The 24,517-nt window shown below is 43.2% G+C and overlaps 1 protein-coding gene across 2 annotated transcripts in view; it reads right to left on the reverse strand.

Moving 5' to 3' along the window:
• Nucleotides 1-13,262, reverse strand: part of LOC126184544 (1-phosphatidylinositol 4,5-bisphosphate phosphodiesterase eta-2-like) — a 475,410-nt gene extending 462,148 nt beyond the window's left edge. For both annotated transcript variants that reach the window (XM_049926959.1, XM_049926958.1), the window contains exon 1: nt 13,145-13,262. In XM_049926959.1, the coding sequence (XP_049782916.1) occupies nt 13,145-13,196 (52 nt within the window). In that variant the 5' untranslated portion in view covers nt 13,197-13,262. The remainder of the gene's footprint in view (nt 1-13,144) is intronic.
• Nucleotides 13,263-24,517: the final 11,255 nt, after the last annotated feature.

Genomic DNA, 24,517 nt, shown 5'->3' on the forward strand with positions numbered 1-24,517 from the left:
ATTTTTCAAAAATTATTTCTCATCAATATCTACTCTGAAACACCCTTACAACCCTTTCAGACTGTTTGTGACCAACCTGTATAGCGTAATATAAAGGGTAGTTCAAAAAGAGCGCTGAACGTTTGGTAAATTTTTATTTATCGGTTGGTAATATTGTTTTCATTCGTTTCTCTTTTCAGGAACATTCCGATTGTTGATTCAGTTTGAATTTTTCGGTGTCTAACCATGAAGCAGTTCAGTTGTGCGCAACTTGTGCTAAACGTGGTTCAAATGGCTCTGAGCACTATGGGACTTAACATCTGAGGTCATCAAGTCCCCTAGAACTTAGAACTACTTAAACCTAACTAACCTAAGGACATCACATACACCCATGCCCGAGGCAGAATTCGAACCTGCGACCGTAGCAGTCGCGCGGTTCCGGACTGCAGCGCCTGAACCGCGTGGCCACCGCGGTCGGCTGCTAAACGTGAAAACGTTTTATCAGAATAGAGAATATTATGCAGCAATTATCAGGTGACTTCGTGCGATTCTAGGACGTAATGACCACCAAATGAACAAACTTCCAAAATTTACGAAAAAGGTCTTTGATACGGGTTCAACAGTAAACCTTAAAAGTCGTTGGCATCGTCGCTCTGGCCGAAGTGAGCAGAACATTGTGGTGCTCCATGACAGTGTAGTGTTAGCCCAATGAAATCAATCGCTCACCGTTCCCAACAATTGGGCTTAAGCTGTTCTTCAGTACGGAGAATTCTCCGGTATGATCTCCACAACGACCTCTGCAAAATTCAGCTGACGCAGCAGCTGAAAGTGATGTATCTTCACAAGAAACGACAGTTTATTGACTGCGTCCAGAGAGAACAACAGCTTCGCAAACAAAATCATCTTCAGTGACGAAGCACATTTCCACTTAAATGCTATTGTGAATTAGCAGAACTACCGTATCTGGGGGTCAGAAAATCCTTGCATTATCCGATAAAGGGAAACGCTTCCACGAGTGACAGTTTGATGCGGTTTTTGGTAGGCCGGCGTCAACGTCCCTACTTTTCTGAAGATGAGGCAGGACAAGCTGTGACAATCAATGGAGATAGATGCCGTACGATGATTAGGAAGTTTCTGTGGCCTCATTTGGATGGAATGGACATTGAAGAGTTGTGGGTTCAAAGGATGGTACAACCTGTCATACTTCCCACGAAGCAATTCAATTGAGCCATGAGCGATTCCCGAATCATCTCACATCGCGCAATGCTGATCATCAGTGGCCACCAAGGTCATGTGAGTTACCTCCTTGTGACTTTTTCCGTTGGGGTCATGTTAAGTCAATGGTGTATGCCAATAAACCCCGAAACATCCATGACTTGGAGGAAATTCGACGAGTTGTTAGCGAAATGGATGTGGCAACTGGTCCTGCAGTCATAGTGAATTTCATGGACAGAGTTGTTCCGTGCCGGCGTAGTAGAAGACGTCATATGCCTCACATATTTGATACATGAAATGAGAAGATCAGATGAACATGTTTATGTATTTTGTTTGTGATTTTTGTGAAAATAAGCTTCTTACTTAGCCGGCCGCTGTGACCGAGCAATTCTAGGCGCTTCAGTCATGAACCGAGCTGCTGCTACGGTCATCAGTTCGAATCCTGCCTCGGGCATGGATGTGCGTGATGTCCTTAGAGTAGTTAGGTTTAAGTAGTTCTAAGTCTATGGGACTAATGACCTCAGATGTTAAGTCCGATAGTGCTTAGAGCCATTTGAACCATTTGAAGCTTCTTACTTTGATGTATCAAAACTGGCGTTCTTTTTGAACCATCCTGTAGAAGGAATCCCCACAATGAGCAGCGTGAGATGCTCAATAGTGATCATAATTTGTTGTTGATCTGCGTCGCAGAAGTTGTCTGCAGCGGCTACTATTGCATAATTTGTCTCACTTCATAACTTGCTTTTTTGTAGTGTTTACGGAACACGACGTGTGAATGAATGAATGGCAAATCTGTAGTGAAGACTAGCTGTCCTCCTGCACAGTAACGCCACTGCCAGAAATGGCCGCCAGTTAACTGACGCCCACAGAGGCTGCAGATCACGCGCTATTAGGGTCCCCGCAACTGTTGCCAGTTACGAACTGGAAATAATAACACACATTACGACTAAATGAGCGTGATTTCGCTGTATTTTTAAAACTCGGGAAACAATCATTCACATAAAGTTTTGCGTAATTTCAAACATTTGACGAATACATTCCACATAACGCTATTTTGTTAAACCACATTCTGTATGTTACAAATACAACCAAGAGTTATATTTACACGTCCTGTTTCGCTACGGTTTGGTGAGCATTTCTGCGCACTCGCTCCAAAATATTGTCCGCTGACAATATTACAGTTACGTTGTCAACAAAGCTAACAAAAGTATCGCTGTAAGGGTATTGCTAGATAGGTTGTGGTGAGAAATAATTGTTAAGAAAATAATTCGATACATTGCGCCGTTTCCGACTTACTTAGCATTGAAGATTAGCCCGTTAGGCCGTTGCGCGCGAATTCAAGGTACAATTAGTGTCAGTTATTCCCCTAGCGTAGATGATAGCGCAGATACTGCATAGCCATTCGCTCTGGTTCGATCCTTACTACCATCCCATGTCTTATTTTTGCATCGCTCTCCTGTTCGGTTTTACGAAGAACACATTTGGCCACAACATCTCTGGTGTGCGGTTAAAGGCGCTTCAGTCTGGAACCGCGTGACCGCTACGGTCGCAGGTTCGAATCCTGCCTCGGGCATGGATGTGTGTGATGTCCTTAGGCTAGTTAGGTTTAATTAGTTCTAAGTTCTAGGCGACTGATGACCTCAGAAGTTAAGTCGCATAGTGCTCAGAGCCATTTGAACATCTCTGGTGGGCCGCTCGAATCATCGCGTGCAATGGACTTATTGGCTGGCTTCAATGCTAATTAACACGGAAACGGCGTAACGTATTCGAATTTTTCAAAAATTACTTCTCATCAAAATCTACTCTGCAACACCCTTGCAGCCTTTTCAGACTGTTTCTGACCAACCTATATAGCGTAATACACTCCTGGAAATGGAAAAAGGAACACATTGACACTGGTGTGTCAGACCCACCATACTTGCTCCGGACACTGCGAGAGGGCTGTACAAGCAATGATCACACGCACGGCACAGCGGACACACCAGGAACCGCGGTGTTGGCCGTCGAATGGCGCTAGCTGCGCAGCATTTGTGCACCGCCGCCGTCAGTGTCAGCCAGTTTGCCGTGGCATACGGAGCTCCATCGCAGTCTTTAACACTGGTAGCATGCCGCGACAGCGTGGACGTGAACCGTATGTGCAGTTGACGGACTTTGAGCGAGGGCGTATAGTGGGCATGCGGGAGGCCGGGTGGACGTACCGCCGAATTGCTCAACACGTGGGGCGTGAGGTCTCCACAGTACATCGATGTTGTCGCCAGTGGTCGGCGGAAGGTGCACGTGCCCGTCGACCTGGGACCGGACCGCAGCGACGCACGGATGCACGCCAAGACCGTAGGATCCTACGCAGTGCCGTAGGGGACCGCACCGCCACTTCCCAGCAAATTAGGGACACTGTTGCTCCTGGGGTATCGGCGAGGACCATTCGCAACCGTCTCCATGGAGCTGGGCTACGGTCCCGCACACCGTTAGGCCGTCTTCCGCTCACGCCCCAACATCGTGCAGCCCGCCTCCAGTGGTGTCGCGACAGGTGTGAATGGAGGGACGAATGGAGACGTGTCGTCTTCAGCGATGAGAGTCGCTTCTGCCTTGGTGCCAATGATGGTCGTATGCGTGTTTGGCGCCGTGCAGGTGAGCGCCACAATCAGGACTGCATACGACCGAGGCACACAGGGCCAACACCCGGCATCATGGTGTGGGGAGCGATCTCCTACACTGGCCGTACACCACTGGTGATCGTCGAGGGGACACTGAATAGTGCACGGTACATCCAAACCGTCATCGAACCCATCGTTCTACCATTCCTAGACCGGAAAGGGAACTTGCTGTTCCAACAGGACAATGCACGTCCGCATGTATCCCGTGCCACCCAACGTGCTCTGGAAGGTGTAAGTCAACTACCCTGGCCAGCAAGATCTCCGGATCTGTCCCCCATTGAGCATGTTTGGGACTGGATGAAGCGTCGTCTCACGCGGTCTGCACGTCCAGCACGAACGCTGGTCCAACTGAGGCGCCAGGTGGAATTGGCATGGCAAGCCGTTCCACAGGACTACATCCAGCATCTCTACGATCGTCTCCATGGGAGAATAGCAGCCTGCATTGCTGCGAAAGGTGGATATACACTGTACTAGTGCCGACATTGTGGATGTTCTGTTGCCTGTGTCTATGTGCCTGTGGTTCTGTCAGTGTGATCATGTGATGTATCTGACCCCAGGAATGTGTCAATAAAGTTTCCCCTTCCTGGGACAATGAATTCACGGTGTTCTTATTTCAATTTCCAGGAGTGTATAGAGGGTGGTTCAAAAAGAGCGCGGAACGTTTGGTAAATTTTTATTTATCGGATGGTAACATTGTTTTCATTCGTTTCTCTTTTCAGGAACATTCCGATTGTTGACTCAATTTGAATTTTTCGCATTCGGTGTCTAACCACGAAGCAGTTCAGTTGTGCGCAACTTATGCTAATCGTGAAAACGTTTTATCAGAATGGAGAATTTTATGCAGCAATTATCAGGCGACTTGGCGCGATTCTAAAAGAGTATGTTGCTCAGCGAAACGGTAATCAATCAGAATACCAACAAAGTCTGACAGCTAAATGTTGGAATTCAGTTTCTGTTGGTCCACGATATTAAATGTGATGTTCTCCATAGGGGAGCTAAAGGCAGATTCTGGCTGTCGATGAACACCAATCACAAACTACTGAATCAATTCTTAATTATCAAATACAGACCTTTTACCCACTCATGCTGCAGTAACAGCAGTCAGTGAACATTGTTAACAGCTAAGATGGTATGCTTGTTGTAAATTATGTAACTATTTCTCACCCACCACATGGCGTTTATCTTGTTGCTCCACTTTGCCTCCCCCGTTTTCCTGTTAAACTCGTACATCAACCTCTGAAATTATATCCACATATCACAGTAGTGTGTACCAGTACTCACATGCTAAATTGTTTTGACATTTAAATTCATATACTTGTAATCTTTGAGTACAATGTAACACATGGTTTATTTAGAAATACGGGCTTTGTGTGTATTTGAAGATGCTTATGACGGTTTATCAGTTTGCGTATAGTTAACATACTACAACTAATATCCGTATAACTAATGCAGTCCACTTTGTTTAAGTAAGTAAAACAGTTGGTTTAAGGATCCATACTCAAATATTTAGAGTGAAAAACGTTGATTAACTCAGTACGTAACATTTTTAGGTTTTGTACCAACGTGAAATTGCAGTATTGCAATTCTGCGGTTTTCGTATAAATGCCTTATCTTCAAATCGCCAAATATCTTTGGAAACGATTGGCTGGGTAAGTAACTGTCAATGGCAATGAAATTCATTAACAGCCGTGTATCTTAAGATGTTATTGTATTTTATTTTGAAGACTACCAATTTCAGCATTTTACTATGCCATCTTCAGCCCCATACATATCTCTCCAAATAAACGAAAATGTCATATAGAGCCGTAAATCTCTGGATGTCGTGAATTCAATCGTTACACTAGCGCTTCATTGCAAGACCTGATAGCAACTGTTGCTATCAAGTCTTCGAATGAAGCTCCTGCATAACGATTTGAAATTGAAAGTGAGACCATTTGCAGAATAAAAACGTTATTTTCCATTTCTTCTGTTGCTGTTATGTATGTTTTGATTGATTACAATACTAGCGTCACCTGAAAAAAAGAAAACTTCTGCTTGTTGTATATTATATGGAAGAGATCTAATTTTTACAAGTGTATAAAACAACGCATTTTACTTTTTAACGTGGGCCGTAGCAGTCATAACGAAATTTCGAGACAGCCTGCACAACTCAGCGCCTGCAGCAGCGGGCAGTCGTCATTACTCTTTGCAGTTAATTAGAGCGATGGTAAAAATCTGCAAGAGTGGTTACCATACCGTTCCTACTTAATGAACGCAACAGTCTGACTACCGCTTCACAGTATTGTTCCCTCCTGACGTTGTTGTATCTAACCCACTGCAATTCAAAAAGAACAATGATGTACATAGTTGCAATAACAGAAGATAACAGCCATTCATTATTCCACATTACCGTTATCTTTTGTACAAAGAGGGAATTCACAATGCTGCCCCTAAACTTTTTTATCACCTCTCTTCTTCTGTAGTGGTCAATCCAAGGATTGGTTTGCAACAGCTACAATGGCAGCTTGTCTCCTTTCTGTGCGTCTTTCAGCTTTTCTCTTCAATTCTTTATAGGTGTTACATCCCACATCTTTCACGATTTGATCCGTGTACCTCAGTCGTAGTCTTCCTCTTGGTCTTTTTCCCTCAACATATCCCTCTATGATTGTGTTCAGGAGTCCTTTATGTCTTAATAGATGGCCTGTAAATCGCACTCTTCTTTTAACAATGAAACTCCAGTAGCTTCTCTTCTCACCTGCTCTTTCCAGAACCACTTCGTTTGTGACCTTGTCGATCCGTTTTATTTTGAGCATGCGTCTATAGCACCACATTTCAAAAGAATTTAGCTTCTGGTCTTCCTCTGTCCGGAGAGTTTTTATCACCTATCCAACAATATAAAATGTCTGACAGACAGCAAATTTAAATTTGAATACAAACTGAAAAAGTTTCTCCTTGAGGACTCCTTCCATTCCATGGAATAATTTCTACTATATGAATGTACAATGCCTCGTTCCTCACCATTACGATTAATCGCACAAATGATTCATAGAACATGAAACTAACTAGTTAACGCTAACAAGCATGGGTCCCTAGGGGTGGAATCGAATTTTTGAAGCCATCTATATGGTGACGTAGGTATTTTACCTCGTAGCCATTCACCCTGGTGGATCCTTGTTTGCGACGAATCAACGAAAAAAAATTCGCAAATTGGATGATGTGCTACAGCCTTAAAACTGACAGAAATTCATTTAGTCACGTTGTAGAACAATGATTATCGTATTAGCCTGACGTGCAGAATGTCGCAGCTTTGAACCTTGTCATGTGCTACGAAATTTTTTATTTTTAAATAGTTGTCGAAATGACTTTGACCATTATTTTTTCGATTAATTGGTTTAAATGCCATTTTTAAAATTTCTATCCCTCTGTCACACGATTTTAATCATAAAATTAAGTTTTACATTTACTGTTATTTTTCTTCATATCTTTTTTTTTCATTTGGAATCTTTGTGCATGTGACTTCAATTTTTTTGGGTTCATCTCGACTTAATTTCTTCCGCTTGATCACCTTATATTTTCGATAATGTTATTGCATTCATTATTTCAACTCCACATTTGGCGTATTTATTTAAAATCCCTTTTTTCGTTTAAATCTTCATCTGCGTTATTTCGTCCAGAGTGCAAAAGGAATTTGTATTTTAAATGTTTGTATGACGTTTACCATCCAAAAAATATATGTATTGTACATAACGAAAAATACATATTTGACACCATTGCACAGCCAATACAAATACATTATTTCGTCTTTTGTTTTTTAACCGACAGATCGGCATTTTCAAACGTCTAAATATTGTGATAGATAAATAAAAATAATTAAAATAAAATGCACAAAGATTCGAGATGAAAACAGAATAACACGAAGAAAAAGTCGCAGCAAATTAAAAGTTAATCTGATAATTAAAATAAGATGTAAATTATTAAACCAGTGAATTGAATGAAAATAATGATCAAAGTCACTACCATAACCATTTAAAAACAAAAATATTTGAAGCAACTGATAAAATTCGAACCAACAACCTTCTGCACAGCAGGCTATTACGCTAACTACTGCGCCAAAACGTCATTTTGGGTAACTGTGTGAATTTAAAGTCTCTAGCACATCACGAAAAATTACGAAACCTTTTGTTGTTGATTACTCGCGAACGAGGGCCCACGAAGGTGAATGGCTGCGGGGTGAGTTACCTGGGACCCTAAACTACATCACCGTGCAAATCAGTGGTTCCCAACCTGTGGGTAATTACCCCCTAAGAGGTAAAATGTAGTTTCCAGAGGGCACAAACAAGTAACGAAAATAAATTATTTTTAAGAGAAATTGTAGTAAGTTCTATGGGACCAAACTGCTTAGGTCATCGGTCCATAGGCTTACACACTACTTAATCTAACTTAAACTAACTTACGCTAAAGACAATACACACACCCATGCACAAGGGAGGACTCGGACCACCGGCGGGGCAAGCCGCGCGAACCGTGGCAAGGCGCTATTTTTAAGATATTATTACTGCCATCACTATTTCGTAAGACTGTAACTGGTAACTAAGTTACCAATAACATTTTTTTTTTCAAATACTGTAGAGTGTAGATATTTCGATTCTCGGAATTACGAGTGTCCCATAAATCCGAGCATGTAAATAAATAAATAAAAAAAACCTGCAGCGTATTGAACCTCGATGTTCAACGACACCACACACATGCATCTGTCGGTTTTTAATTGTTTTTGCAGTGCTATGTTTCGATTTCTTTTTTGACTATTTTGCTTGTACGCCTAAAAATGACTGCTGCGACAAAGAAAAGCAAATTTGTTTCTTTAAATGTTAAGTTAGAAGCATAGAAACGACTTGACAACGGAGAACCAACAAAAAAAATTCTCTCGAATATGGTGTCTACGAAGTTACTGTTGGTGACTGGCCAAGGAACCCACTTAAAATGAAAGTTTTCTACAAAGACATGCTCTGAAGAATCTCTCAACGGAAAACTATAAAACTCGGAGTTTGAAAAAAAGAAGCAAGTTGACGTTGTTCGTGTGGTTTATTCTTATAAATATAGTTTTATTTCGTTTCCCATATACATTTAGATAGTTCGAATTTCTTCAATAGTTCGAGATTGTCTCGGTCCCGTTCACCTCAATTTCTCGAGACTATACTGTGCTAGCATTATCGCATGACAATGTGGTGGCGGTTACAGTTTGTGAAACTAATGTGTGAACAACATCTCTTACACATAGACCACTCACTACACACGTACTATGTACCATGCATCTATGAGACAGGTGCATCTCATATGTTGAAATGTCTCACGAAAATTCCTTCTCCGTCTTAAGTATAAAGGGCAGTCAAGTGAAAACGAAACAGATGGCAAAAAAGTAAGCAAAGTGTTTAATAATTCAAATATCATCCTTCTGTGAGACAAGGTGGTCAGTGCCTTCACGAAGAATTGTTTACGGTTGCCTAAGGAACCACGAATGTACCCAGGAGTGCACGTTTTCATTCGAAGCCAATCAACGGCCACGAATGTCTTTTTTCAGGGCTTCAAAAAAAATGTAAACCGCATGGAGAGAGATCGGGTCTGTATCAGGGATGTGTAAGGGCTTCCCAGCGAAGTTTCTGCAGAGTGGTCGAAACAACTTTGGCAACATGTGGGCGGGCATTATCCTAAATAGAATTATGCTGTTCGTAAACATTCCTGGGCATTTGGACTTGATGGGAAGCTTCAATTTTTGCAAAGTGCCCACGTACCGCTGTGCGTTAATTGTGGCGCCTTGTTCCAGAAAGTACATGAGCAGGAGGTGGCCCTTGCACTCAAAGAAAAACATGAATCCCCCTTCCCCCCCCCCCTCCCCCCCCCCCCCCCTAGCTGACGTGCCTGTTGTTTCGACTACGCTGCTGAAGTTTCGCTGGGAAGCTCTTAGACATTCTCCGCACAGCCCTGATCTCTCCCTACACGATTTCCATATTTTTGGTGCCCTGAAGAAAGACATTCGTTGCCATCGATTTGCTTCGGACGAATAAGGGCACGCCTAGGTACAATCATGGTTTCGAAGGAAACTGCAGATATTTTTCCATGAATGCATTGACCGTCTTGTGTCACAGTTGGATATATGTATTGACAATGGGATAAATGTATTGTGGAGACTACTTTTGAAATAATGAACTGTTTATTTACTTTTTTCCATCTGTCTCGTTTTCACTTGACCCTTAGAGTACCCGCGTTAATTGCTTCATTATTCACTTCATAACAATAAACTAAATTATTGACAGTACAAGACAATAGTAACTATATAACGGCTACTACCTTGCTTTAGGGTCTACACTGCATTATTATTATTATTATCAGTGTCAATGAACCGGCCCCTGTGACCGAGAGGTTCTAGGCGCTTCAGTCCGGAACAGCGCTGCTGCTACGGTCGTATGTTCGAATCCTGCCTCGGGCATGGATGTGTGCAATGTCCTTAGGTTAGTTAGGTTTAAGTAGTTCTAAGTCTAGGGGACTGATGACCTCAGATGTTAAGTCCCATAGTGCTTAGAACCATTTTTTAGTGGCAATGATCAGACACAAAGCTTTGGCAGCCTGAAGTTTTCCTATTTCTGCCTTTCAGATGTAAGGAATCCAGCAATCAAGTGATTTACAAAAAGTAGGCCTTATTACGTTAATACCGTGCTTTCGAGCGTACAGTCGAGCAGTTGCCTCCACTTTCAAGCACGATGATTCGACCCATTTGTCCTCTTCACGTGCTGCTAACTGTATTGTAATGTGCAGTTGATGCATGGAGCGCAACCAATACAATTCTTAGCACCTTGACGAGACTACTGAGTCGGTCGTCGAAATAGCGTCCAAAAACATGGAAACAACAACTGTGCTGTACACTCGGAAGTACATAGCTGTTTATGTTGTTCAGATAATAATGGTTCAAAAATGAAGGTGCATTGCATCTGTTTCTAGTTGGTTTGATGAATGACATCTTGCTCTAAATTTATAAAAAATTAAGTAAATGCAGATGAGTAGTAACAACAGTTCTGTAATATTCGAATACAACATTAGTGGTGCGCTTCATGGCACACTCAAGTCAGTTAAAATATCTGTGATGTTGCAGTGTGTATTACGAATTGGAACGGGCACGCAAAGACGATGATAGATAAGGCGAGTGGTCGACTTCGGTTTATGGGGACAATTTTAGGAAATTATAGCTCATCTGTAAAGGTAACCGCGTATAGAACAGTCATACGACCCAGTCTTGAGAACCGCTCGAGTATTTGGGATCCCCACCATGTCGGATTAGAAGAAATGTCGAACCGATTCAGAGGTGTGCTATTAGATTTGTTACCGGTAGGTTGGATCAGCACACGAGTATTACGTAAATTCGTCGAGAACTCAAAAGGGAATCGCTGGAGGTGGAGGGGGGGGCGAGGGGGGGGGGGAGCAGATGACGTTCACTTCGCACTATTGTGCAAATTTAGGAAACTGGCATTTGCGGCTGACTGCGGAACGATTCTACCACCACCAACGTATATTTTGCATAGGCACATCGAAAACAATGTAAGAGAAATTAGGATTCCTATCGAGACATATACAGGGTGGTCAGAAACATTCTGAAAAGCTTGTAAGGGTGATACAGTGGAGGATGTGTTGAGGAATAATTTTTAGGAAATACGTTGCGCCGTTTCCGAATTATTTCATATTGAAGTTAACCAATCAGGTCGTCGCGCGCGCAAAGTCAAGCAGCCTGTCAGAGGCGGTGCCGCCAAACGTGTTCTTTGTTTGGTTTCCTCAAACCATACAAACGTATCTTTCGCTCGCCTAGCTTAACTTTATCACTTCCTAAAAAGGCCATTTTCCGAAAAAGGCACTTTTGAACTGGTTACGAGCATTTCAACAAGTGGTAACTCCAGACCCCCAGATATCTGTGCATTATCGTATTTTTACGCGCGCGGGTGCTTGAATTTACTCGCGCAACCACCTGATTGGGTAATTGGCTAACTTCAATGCTAAATAACTCGAAAACGGCGCAACGTATAGAATTTTTACCTTAACAATCGTTCATCAGTACAGTTTCCCCTGCAGCACCCTAACAAGCTTTTCAGACTGTTTCCCACCGTCATGTAGACAGTCGTTTTTCTCTCGCTCCATTTGCGAGTGTAACAGGAAAGGGAGTGACTAGCATTGGTACAAGGTACCCTCCGCCATGCACTGTGTGGTGGCTTGCTGATTATATGTGTAGATCTGTCAATACTTAAACTTCGTTTTACGTTGCCTTCAAATATTATTTGGAAGTAAAATAATATATTGTCCATCTATATAGTTAGACTACAATTCACACTCAAGTGTTGGGCAGAGGGTTCATAGAAAAACTTTCAGACCATTTCTCTTCTACCGTTCCACTCTCGAAGAGGACGTGGGAAGAATGGACACAAAAATGTTTTCGCTCGTCCACTGATTTCTGTTATTTTGTTGCGATGCTCGCTCTTCGCTGTGAGAATGTGCGTCAGGAATATATTTTGACATTCGGAGGAGACAGTTGGTGACTGGAATTTCGTGAAAAGACGTCACCGCAACCGAAACACCTTTGCTTTATTAACAGCTGTCTCAACTCGCTTATGATGCGCTACACTCTCTCCTCTGTTTCGCGATAGTATCACACGAGCTGCTCTTCTTTGTCCTCTGTCAGACCTACTTGGTAAGGCTCCCATACCACGCAGCAGTACTCCGGAATAAGACAGATAAGTGTAGGCGATCTCTCTATATATTACAATTGTCGCGCGTTCTAAGTGTTCTGCCAATAATACACAGTCTTTTATTCGCCTTCCCCACAACATTTTCTATGTGACGGTTCCAATTCAAGTTGCAGAACATATTGCTAAATAGGAGCCTCGAAGTTCATCGGCGCTACGGGTCGTCCTTCACGACATTACACAAACACCGAACACCCTCGGAAAGTGGTCTGACATCACCACATTTGGGCAACAGATACGACACTCTCCAGTTACAGAACGGTTAAGTATTAATAGACGTTCACTGAAAGGATAGGTAAGCACTGGGACAGCTGTATGTGGAGGGCAGGAAGACGTAGAAGCAAGAGAGTGAACAGGCCGACGCATGCCGATGACGTGACGTCGCCAACACAAGGCAGACTTCCTTAACGGCGAAGGTCACTTTCCGCGCCTCCTCGAGCTGCCAGTAGCATCACACCCTGTAGCAGACGCGCGCGCAGGAAACGTCGCAGAGCGTGGCCGTTTCGCATGCAGGCGCGCGGCGTTGCGAGCACGTACCCCTGAACTCTGGCGACTGCATCTGCAGGCTGTACGTGACCTTGGTCTCCATGGCGCTGACGAGGCGTGCGTTCCGCGCGCTGCCACAGCCGGCCCGCGACTGCGGCAGCTCGGCGCGCGGTCTGTGCTGACCACAGCGGCCGCCAGGTGGCTCCAGCTTGTCCCGGCGTGGGAGGCCGTCCGTCGCCATGGCAACTGCGTCACCAGCGCTCCAGCCGTGTTTTCATTTGACTGCAGCTACGTTTTCCGCCTCTTGTCACATGAATACGCACGGATCAACTGATAATTACTTTCCGCGTATGACACACCTGTTTTTTTTTTTAAATTTTTAAATTTTTATTTTTATTGAATTCCTCTCCTGTGCCAACCTCTTCACGTCAAATGTAGTACTTGCAACCTACGTCCTCAATTGGATATATTCCAATCTCTTGTCTTCCTCTACAGTTTTTACCCTCTATAGCTCCCTCTAGTCCCATGGACGTTTCTCCGTGATGTGTTAAGTGGGGTGGGACGTCAAACGGGCCAACATGGAGCAGGAGAGGCACCTCAGGACATTTTAACTTCCACTGTCTATACTTTTACAAACAAATTCATAAAACCTTGTCAGCATGACCAGAAAGGATTCAGGATTCACACTCTTAACAGTGGAAGTTCAAAAACGTAACAATTTTGTTCTTTTTATGTTTGAAATTTCATCATTTTTTCGCTTACTATTGGCTGCATTTGTTACTATAGGTACACTTCTCTTCATAAATAGGAGAGATTATTCGATGAATTTTGCACAGCATACAAACCATACTTACAGGGGTATGAAACTCTAGAATTTCTTTATTTTATGAAAAAATGAATGAGCTGTTATATTTTAAACTTCATGTTTAGAAAATACTCAAATTCTATAGTTTATTATTTGAATTTTTACCGCAGTTTTTAATATATTTGGAAAATTATAGAGTTTCATACATCTGTGAGTATGGCTTGTGTGCTGTGCAAAATTCATCGAAGAATCTCCCTTACTTATGAAGAAAAGTGTACCTATAGCAACACATGCTGGCAATAGTAAGTGAAAAAATGATGAAATTTGACATGTAAAAAAACTTTATTTTGTTATGTTTTTGAACTCCCACTGGTACGAGTGTGAATCCCGAATCCTTTCTGGTCATGCTGACAAAGTTTTATGAATTTATTTGTTTAAGTATAGACGGTAGAAATTAAAATGTCCTGTGGTGCGTCTCCTGCCCCAAGTCGGCCCGTTTGACGTCCTGCCCCCCTTAACCGATGATCTATCACCCTGTCCCTTCTTCTTGTCAGTGTTTTCCAGATATTCCTTTCTTCGCAGATTCTCCGAAGAACCTCCTCATTCCTTACCTTATCAGTCCACCTAATATTCAACATTCTTCTGTAGAACCACATTCTTCTCTTCTGTTCTCTTCCTTTCTGGTTTTATCACAGTCCACATTTCACTACCATAAAATGCTGTGCTCCAAACGTAGATTCTCAGATATTTCCTTCTCAAATTAACGCACATGTTCGATACTAGCAGACTTCTCTTTGTCAGGAATACCCTTTTTAGCAGTGCTAGTCTGCTTTTTATGTCCTCCCTACTCCGTCCATCATGGATTATTTTGCTGCCTAGGTAGTAGAATTTCTTAAAAAAAATAGTTCAAATGCCTCTGAGCACTATGGGACTTAACTTCTGAGGTCATCATTCCCCTAGAACTTAGAACTACTTAAACCTAGCTAACCTAAGGACATCACACACACCCATGCCCGAGGCAGGATTCGAACCTGTGACCGTAGCAGCAGCGCGGCTCCGGACTGGAGCGCCTAGAACCGCACGGCCACCGCGGCCGGCTCTTGATCACCATTCCTGGCGTTAAGTTTCTCGCTGTTCTCATTTCTGCTACTTCTCACTACCTTTGCCTTTCTTCGATTTACTCTCAGTCCATATTCTGTACTCATTAGACTGTTCATTACATTCAACAGGTCCTGTAATTCTTATTCACTTTCACTGAGGAACGCAGTGCCATCAGCGAATCTTACCATTGCTCCTTCGATGTATAGATTGAGCAGTAGGGGTAAAAAACTACATCTCTGTCTTACACCCTTTTCAATCCTAGCACTTCGGGTATAGTACTCGTCTATCCCTATGACTTCTTTCTATTTTTCTCAAAATTTCGAAGATCTTGCACCATTTGACAATGTCGAATGCTTTTTCCACGTTGACAAATCCTGTGAGAGATGAGGACTATAGGGCGGGTGCTCGAGTGTCTCCCATTTGAGTCTGTCAGTTGAGGTTGGTCTCCCAGATCGACAGGCGTCTTGTGTAGAATCGCGACCAGCACGGAAAAGCGTGCACCATTTCACATCGGTGGTTTTCGACAGACATTCTTTATTCTCAAATAGATCTCTACCGGTGTTTGTCCCTCAGCAGCCAAAAAAGGAATAACAGCACGGTGGTCCTGACAGCCTGCATTTCGTAATACCGTCGCCATATTTGGCGTTTCCACATTTACCGCACGCACTTCGGAATGACACAAATTCCACACTAATGCCTTATCTACATGTCAGTGCTTATGTACCCGCACCGGTGTCACGTTACGCCGCGTATACCCTACAGAAACGCCCTCAAATGGAAACATTTTGATCGGCGCTTATATTTTTCAACGTAGTCACGAAGTCTCTGTAAAGCGGAACGTTCTCCTAGTTACACAGTTCCTCGATGATAGAAATCCCCTCCTTGGTCACGGAACCATTCGAGAACCACTGCGGAACGTCTTCATCTTTGAATGCTCTCTTAACGCCCCCTTCCCCCCTACGTCCCACCCCCCTGTCCCCCCTCACAGACACACACACACACACACACACACACACACACACACACATCACTCACCCCCCATCCACCCACACCCCCGGACTTATTAAGTACTAGAGCCCAGTATATTGTCCTCGACGGCGAGTGTTCATCGGAGACAGGGGTAACATCAGGAATGCCCCAGGGAAGTGTGATAGGACCGTTGCTGCTTTCTGTAAACATAAATGATTTAGCAGACAGGGTGGTCGGCAACCTGTGGTTGTTCGCTGATGATGCTGTGGTGTACAGGAAGATGTCGAAGACATGTGACTGTAGAAGATCTAGACAAAATTTCTAGCTGGTGTGATGAGGGGCCGGCCGCTGTAGCCGAGCGGCTCTAGGCGCTTCAGTCCGGAACCGCGCTGCTGCTACAGTCGCAGGATCGAATACTGCCTCGGGCATGGATGTGTGTGATGTCATTAGGTTAGTTAGGTTTAAGTAGCTCTAAATCTAGGGGACTAATGACCTCAGATATTAAGTCTCATAGTGCTTAGAGCCATTTGAACCATTTTTTGTGATGACGGGCAGCTGGCTTTTAATGTAGAAACATGTAAGTTAATGCTGATGAGTAGGAAAGACAAATCAGTAATGTTTGTATACAGCAAACTGCTTGACACAGTCACGTCGTTTAAATATCTGGGCGTAACTCTGCAAAGCGATATGAGATGGAATGAGCATGTGAGGACTGTGCTAGGGAAGGCGAATTGTCGACTTCGGTTTAGTGGGAGCATTTTAGGAAATTGTACTTTCTCTGTGAAGGAGACCGCACATAGGACGATATTGCCACCTGTTCTTGAGTACTGCTAGTGACATATCTGGAAGCCTATCTACTGTATGACGCGATTTATTCAACTGATATAAATGTAATGTAAACCGAGAAAATAAGTCCTGTAATATTACGAGTCATTTTGTCGAGTCTGATAATACTTTGTGACAAATATTGTAAATATTTTCCATTAATCTCAGAGATAAAGAAATAGATTTTTTCAAATGGTTCAAATGGCTCTAAGCACTATGGGACTTAACATCTGAGGTCATCAGTCCCCTAGTCTGATAACTACTTAAACTTAACTAACCTGAGGACATCACACACAACCATGCCCGAGGCAGGATTCGAACCTTCGGCCGTAGCAGCAGAGCGGTTCCGGACTGGAGCGCCAGAACCGCTCGGTCACAGCGGCTGGCCGATATTTCAATATGTTCCGTGAAAGCATGGAACTGGAAGTGTAGTATATATACACAAGAGTCATGTTGCTCGCCCCTGTTTGTTCTCTGTTTTTCGCCTGTTTGTTCTCTCTCGCCTGTGGGTCGATGTATGTATAACTCGCTGCCTGATCAATTGTATGAGCTTTAAAGCTACAGTATATTGTTAACTGAAAGTATCTTATGTTTCCTTTCAAAACTACTTCTCCCTCCACGTGGAAGTTATTTAAAGATAATAATATTGCTGTCGATTGCCTATCTGACTTCGAATGTTTCAGTGGCGCAGAGTCCGCCATTACGTGTACTAAAGAATATTTTAGTGTTTAGGACCTTCACTCGCAAAGTAAAATAATCCTAAGTGATTTTATCAATTTTTACAATCGGTTTTCAGCATTAAAGTTAGCTAATATTTCTGTTTATGAAACTTACGAGTATTCAGAGATTTAACACCGCAAGGCTTAGGTGAGGCTTCACCTCTGGTTTAAAATATTTTCATTTAATTCAAAGGATAAAAAGTTACTCAATTCTTAAAGAGATAAAGTTAAAGAAATTCTTTGCATTATTTCAATAATACGCAGGTGTAGTACCATTCTTCCTTTCTGTGTAACATTAATTTGCTTGGAAAAGAAATCATTTCATATTTTATATTATCGCTGCGTCATTTTCAGGTTACGTTGTCATTTGTTGAAATAGAGCGTAAAATATCCATTAATGACAAATAACTTTTTGCCTGCGTACTGAGATTACGTCACGCTACGTATATTTAAGATGCATTTACACAAAAAAATGGTTCAAATGGCTCTCAGCACTATGGGACTTAACATCTGTGGTCATCAGTCCCCTAGAACTTAGGACTACTTAAACCTAACTAACCTAAGGACATCTCACACATCCATGACCGAGGCAGGATTCTAACCTGCGACCGTAGCGGTCACGCGGTTCCAGACTGAAGCGTCTAGAACCGCAAGGCCACACCGGCCGGCTGCATTTACTCGCGCCCAAAATTTGCGTGGAGTTCCAAAAACAATATTCAGAGTATAAACTGCTACGTAACATTGTCATTGCTGCAGGTTGCGACTGACGCCTGCGCGAGTACTTCAAACCAAACGTAGAGTAGCAATCTGCACTGACTTACAAGAAATAACTAAATTAATTCTACAGCACAACAATTACGCAGTTGTTGTTGTTGTTGTTGTTGTGGTGGTCTTTAGTCCTGAGACTGGTTTGATGCAGCTCTCCATGCTACTCTATCCCGTGCAAGCTTCTTCATCTCCTAGTAACTACTGCAACCTACATCCTTCTGAACCTGCTTAGTGTATTCATCTCTTGGTCTCCCTCTACGATTTTTACCCTCCACGCTGCCCTCCAATACTAAATTGGTGATCCCTTGATGCCTCAGAACATGTCCCACCAACCGATCCCTTCTTCCAGTCAAGTTGTGCCACAAATTTCTCTTCTCCCCAATCCTGTTCAACACCTCCTCATTAGTTATGTGATCTACCCATCTAATCTTCAGCATTCTTCTGTAGCACCACATTTCAAAAGCCTCTATTCTCTTCTTGTCCAAACTAATTATCGTCCATGTTTCACTTCCATACATGGCTACACTTCATACAAATACTTTCAGAAACGACTTCCTGACACTTAAATCTATACTCCATGTTAATAAATTTCTCTTCTTCAGAAACGCTTTCCTTGCCATTGCCAGTCTACATTTTATATCCTCTCTACTTCGACCATCATCAGTTATTTTGCTCCCCAAATAGCAAAACTCCTTTACTACTTTAAGTGTCTCATTTCCTAATCTAATTCCCTCAGCATCACCCAGCTTAATTCGACTAAATTTCATTATCCTCGTTTTGCTTTTGTTGATGTTCATCTTATATCCTCCCTTCAAGGCACTATCCATTCCGTTCAACTGCTCTTCCAAGTCCTTTGCTGTCTCTGACAGAATTACAATGTCATCAGCAAACCTCAAAGTTTTTATTCCTTCTCCATGGATTTTAATACCTACTCCGAATTTTTCTTTTGTTCCTTCACTGTTTGCGCAATATACAGATTGAATAACATCGGGGAGAGGCTACAACTCACTCCCTTCCATCCACTGCTTCCCTTTCGTGTCCCTCGACTCTTATAACTGCCATCTGGTTTCTGTACAAATTGTAAATAGCCTTTCGCTCCCTGTATTTTACCCCTGCCACCTTCAGAATTTGAAAGAAAGTATTCCAGTCAACATTGTCAAAAGCTTTCTCTAAGTCTACAAATGCTAGAAACGTAGGTTTGCCTTTCCTTAATCTAGCTTCTAAGATAAGTCGTAGGGTCAGTATTTCCTCACGTGTACCAATATTTCTACGGAATCCAAACTGATCTTCCCCGAGGTCGGCTTCTACTAGTTTTTCCATTCGTCTGTAAAGAATTCGTGTTAGTATTTTGCAGCCGTGACTTATTAAACTGATTGGTCGGTAATTTTCACATCTGTCAACACCTGCTTTCTTTGGGATTGTAATTATTATATTCTTCTTGAAGTCTGAGGGTATTTCGCCTGTCTCATATATCTTGCTCACCAGATGGTAGAGTTTTGTCAGGACTGGCTCTCCCAAGGCTGTCAGTAGTTCTAATGGAATGTTGTCTACTCTCGGGACCTTGTTTCGACTCAGGTCTTTCAGTGCTCTGTCAAACTCTTCACGCAGTATCATATCTCCCATTTCATCTTCATCTACATCCTCTTCCATTTCCATAATATTGTCCTCAAATACATCGCCCTTGTATAGACCCTCTATATACTCCTTCCACCTTTCTGCTTTCTCTTCTTTGCTTAGAACTGGGTTTCCATCTGAGCTCTTGATATTCATACAAGCCGTTCTCTTTTCTCCAAAGGTCTCTTTAATTTTCCTGTAGGCAGTATCTATCTTACCCCTGGTGAGACAAGCCTCTACATCCTTACATTTGTCCTCTAGCCATCCCTGCTTAGCCATTTTGCACTTCCTGTCGATCTCATTTTTGAGACGTTTGTATTTCTTTTTGCCTGCTTCATTTACTGCATTTTTATATTTTCTCCTTTAATCAATTAAGTTCAATATTTCTTCTGTTACCCCATGATTTCTAGCAGCCCTCATCTTTTTACCTACTTTATCCTCTGCTGCCTTCACTACTTCATCCCTCAAAGCTACCCATTCTTCTTCTACTATATTTCTTTTCCCCATTCCTGTCAATTGTTGCCTTATGCTCTCCTTGAAACTCTGTACAACCTCTGGTTCTTTCAGTTTATCCAGGTCCCATCTCCTTAAATTCCCACCTTTTTGCATTTTCTTCAGTTTTAATCTACAGTTCGTAAACAATAGATTGTGGTCAGAGTCCACATCTGCCCCTGGAAATGTCTTACAATTTAAAACCTGGTTCCTAAATCTCTGTCTTACCATTGTATAATCTATCTGAAACCTGTCAGTATCTCCAGGCTTCTTCCATGTATACAACCTTCTTTTATGATTCTTGAACCAAGTGTTAGCTATGATTAAGTTGTGCTCTGTGCAAAATTCTACCAGGCGGCTTCCTCTCTCATTTCTTCCCCCCAATCCATATTCACCTACTACGTTTCCTTCTCTCCGTTTTCCTACTACCGAATTCGAGACACCCATGACTATTAAATTTTCGTCTCCCTTCTGTTTTACTTCCGGAATATTTTACCCAAGAGGACGCCATCATCATTTAACCATACAGTAAAGCTGCATGCCCTCGGGAAAAATTACGGCCGTAGTTTCCCCTTGCTTTCAGCCGTTCGCAGTACCGGCACAGCAAGGCCGTTTTGGTTATGTTACAAGGCCAGATCAGTCAATCATCCAGACTGTTGCCCCTGCAACTACTGAAAAGGCTGCTGCCCCTCTTCAGGAACCACACGTTTGTCTGGCTTCTCAACAGATACCACTCCGTTGTGGTTGCACCTACGGACGGCTGTCTGTATCGCTGAGGCACGCAAGCCTCCCCACCAACGGCAAGGTCCATGGTTCATAAAGGAAGGAATGGTGCATGCCCGATTGTTTGGGAACTGTACCAGTTCAAATTAGAGGAAGACATCGAACAATTCAACGGCGGGCTGCTAGGTTTTTTACTGGTAGTTTCGATCAGCATGCAAGTGTTACGGATATGCTTCGAGAGCTCAACTCCCTTTAGGGAAGAAGACAAGAACACTACTGAGAAAGTTTAGAGAACCGGCATTTGAAGCTGACTTCTGAACGATCCAACACACACTTCGCGTAGGACTGCGAAGATACAACAAATTTGGGCTCATACAGTATCATACAGACAGGCGTTTTCTCCGTCGCTCCATCTGCGAGTGGAACAGTGAAGGAAACAACTAGTTGTGGTACAGGCCGGCCGGAGTGGCCGTGTGGTTCTAGGCGCTACAGTCTGAACCCCGCGCGACCGCTACGGTCGCAGGTTCGAATCCTGCCTCGGGCATGGATGTGTGTGATGTCCTTAGGTTAGTTAGGTTTAAGTAGTTCTAAGGTCTAGGGGACTGATGACCTGAGAAGTTAAGTACCATAGTGCTCAGAGCCATTTGAACCAAGTTGTGGAACAGGATACCCTCCGCCAGCCGTACAGTGGCTGACGCAGTATGTATATAGATTCATATGTATATGTATATGTACTTTCAGCTCCCCCAAAAAACGGTAATCACATGGTGAGTGATCTGAACTTCCCGATCAGGGTCACCCACGTCAGTACGGCCTGGATCGATTTGTTGGCTCCATTTCATCAAAGCTAGACGCTACAATGCATTTGGTCCATATACTGCCGGAATTTCAAGGTGCATTTGTGAACAATTTAGATGTTTTGTCCGCAAGAATCGTACTGTCTCGCGTACTTTAACTTTGTACTACATTTCCAGTTGCTTGAGGACAAACATATTACAATACGTTTTCGACGTGGCCACCATTCACGTGAAGGCAAGCTTCACCACGTCTCCTCGTCGAAGGCAGTACGCCTTCAAAAATCCCAGGCGCCTTCTGAATGCGCTGACAAGCAACCACAATGTGTTCCGGGGTTCATAGACATTGTGAACATTGTCTGAATACCCCAAAGCTTTTAAATGTCCCCAGCCAAAAAGTGTAGCGGGTTCAAATCGGGCCGGCCTCTGTGGCCGAGCGGTTCTAGGCGCTTCAGTCTGGAACCACGCAACCGCTACGGCCGCAGGTTCGAATCCTGCCTCGGGCATGGATGTGTGTGATGTTCTTAGGTTAGTTAGGTTTAAGTAGTTCTAAGTTCTAGGGGTCTGATGACCTCAGAAGTTAAGTCCCATAGTGCTCAGAGCCATTTGAACCATTTATTAATGAAACTTTATGTTCAACACATGAGTTACACATTGTCTGAATGAAAGTGTCATCAGCTCATAAACACACAATAAATGTTCAAAGTCTTCTCCTGTTGCTTCCACACACTTGCGCTCATCGAATGACGCACTGTCACATCCTTTCAGATACTCTCTGACGGTGTCGAAAATTTCCGTAGGCTTACACGACGCGTCGAGGAACAGTTTCTGCATGCGGACTGCCTACTAAATAAACCAATTGCTTAAGAGCCCCAGAGATAAAAATCTAAAGGCTTGAGGTGGACTGAACGTGCAAGTTACGGAACTGTTCTCCCTCTACTTATCCATCTGCAACGACAAATGCACTACCTGATCAAAAGCATCGAGACGCCCTATGAGGAGGTATTGAATAGAATTGGGGAGAAGAGAAATTTGTGGCACAACTTGACTAGAAGAAGGACATATTCTGAGGCATCAGGGGATCACCAATTTAGTATTGGAGGGCAGCGCGGAGGGTAAAAATCGTAGAGGGAGACCAAGAGATGAATACACTAAACAGATTCAGAAGGATGTAGACCGCAGTAGGTACTGGGAGATGAAGACGCTTGCACAGGATAGAGTAGCATGGAGAGCTGCATCAAACCAGTCTCTCGAATGAAGACCACAACAACAACAACCGCTAGATGTCGCGAGAGGCGAACCCGCCAGTAAAAAGTTATGTTGCCAGTAGAGAAGCGGTAACAGCAGAATGGGTCACTCACGAAAGCTCAGTGACTTCGAATGTGGACTAGTCACTGGATGACGCCTGAGTAAAAAATCCATCATGGGCATTTCAAACCCTCTAAGGGTGCCCTATTCGACTGTTAGTAATGTGACGGTGAAGTGCAAACACGAAGGAACAATTACAGCTAAATCAAGACGAGGCAGATATCTTGTACTGACAGGCGAGGACCCTCGAGCATTGTGGAGGGTGCCTGTAAAAAATCGCGTGAAATCAGTGAAACGAACCACTCGTAAGATTCAAAGTGCTACCAGCTGTACAACTAGCACAATGACTGTGCATAGAGAATTAAGAAGAATAGATTAGTGATCGAGGAGCTTCTCATATCCACACATTTCTGTAGTCAGTGCTAAGCGATGCTTGAGGTGGTGTAAAGGGCGACGCCACTGGACACTGTATGACCGGAAACGAGTGATCTGGAGTCATGAATCACACTGTAGTTTGTTGCAATCCGATGGAAGTGTTTGGGCTTGTAGAATGTCCGGGAAACTTTACCTGCCATCGTGTGTAGTGCCGACAGTGAAGTATGGAGGAGGTTGTGTTATGGTATAGCTGTAATTTTCGCCCGTTACCTCACAAAGTGTACTCTGTCATAAAGTAGCATCTGTGAGGCAATACTTCGTGTACAATAACATTTCTAAAATGGACTGGCCTTCCCATACTACCAGCCTAAACACAATGGAACACCTTTGGGTTGAGTTACGACGTTGATTTCTATCCTAGCCCTAGCGTCTAACATCTCTGCCTCTGTGGTTTCAACTCTTGAGGAATAATAGGCTGCCATTCATCCACAGATATTCAGACACCTCGCTGAAATTGTTCCAGCTAAGCTCGAGCTCTTGTCGGTGTCCACTAACAGGTATCTGCATACTTTTGATCAGATCATTTAGCACATAGCGTATATCGAACAGTGAGATGAGAATGCGCTGAAGGTCCATCATGCATAAACCACAAACAGTATTGCATCGTTTTTGCAGGGTAACATCTTCAAGTAAGACTTGGAGATTTTTCCGAGTAAAGTTCCTGTAGACTTGCAAGACATGTTAGTTGAACGTATGGTCCTACCAGACAGCCCCATCTCTACTGGGCTCGATGTCGATTTTATATCAGACAGTAGGTTACAGTGCATACAATGAGTGAAAGCCGTCTTTGAATAGCTACATTTAAATTGTTAGATTGTACCTCGAGAGCTGTGGAACTTAATCTTTCATCAATAACTCGAAAATAAAGGAT

This window comes from Schistocerca cancellata, chromosome 4 (genome assembly GCF_023864275.1).
Source record: "Schistocerca cancellata isolate TAMUIC-IGC-003103 chromosome 4, iqSchCanc2.1, whole genome shotgun sequence".
In the NCBI taxonomy this organism is placed as follows: Eukaryota; Metazoa; Arthropoda; class Insecta; order Orthoptera; family Acrididae; genus Schistocerca; species Schistocerca cancellata.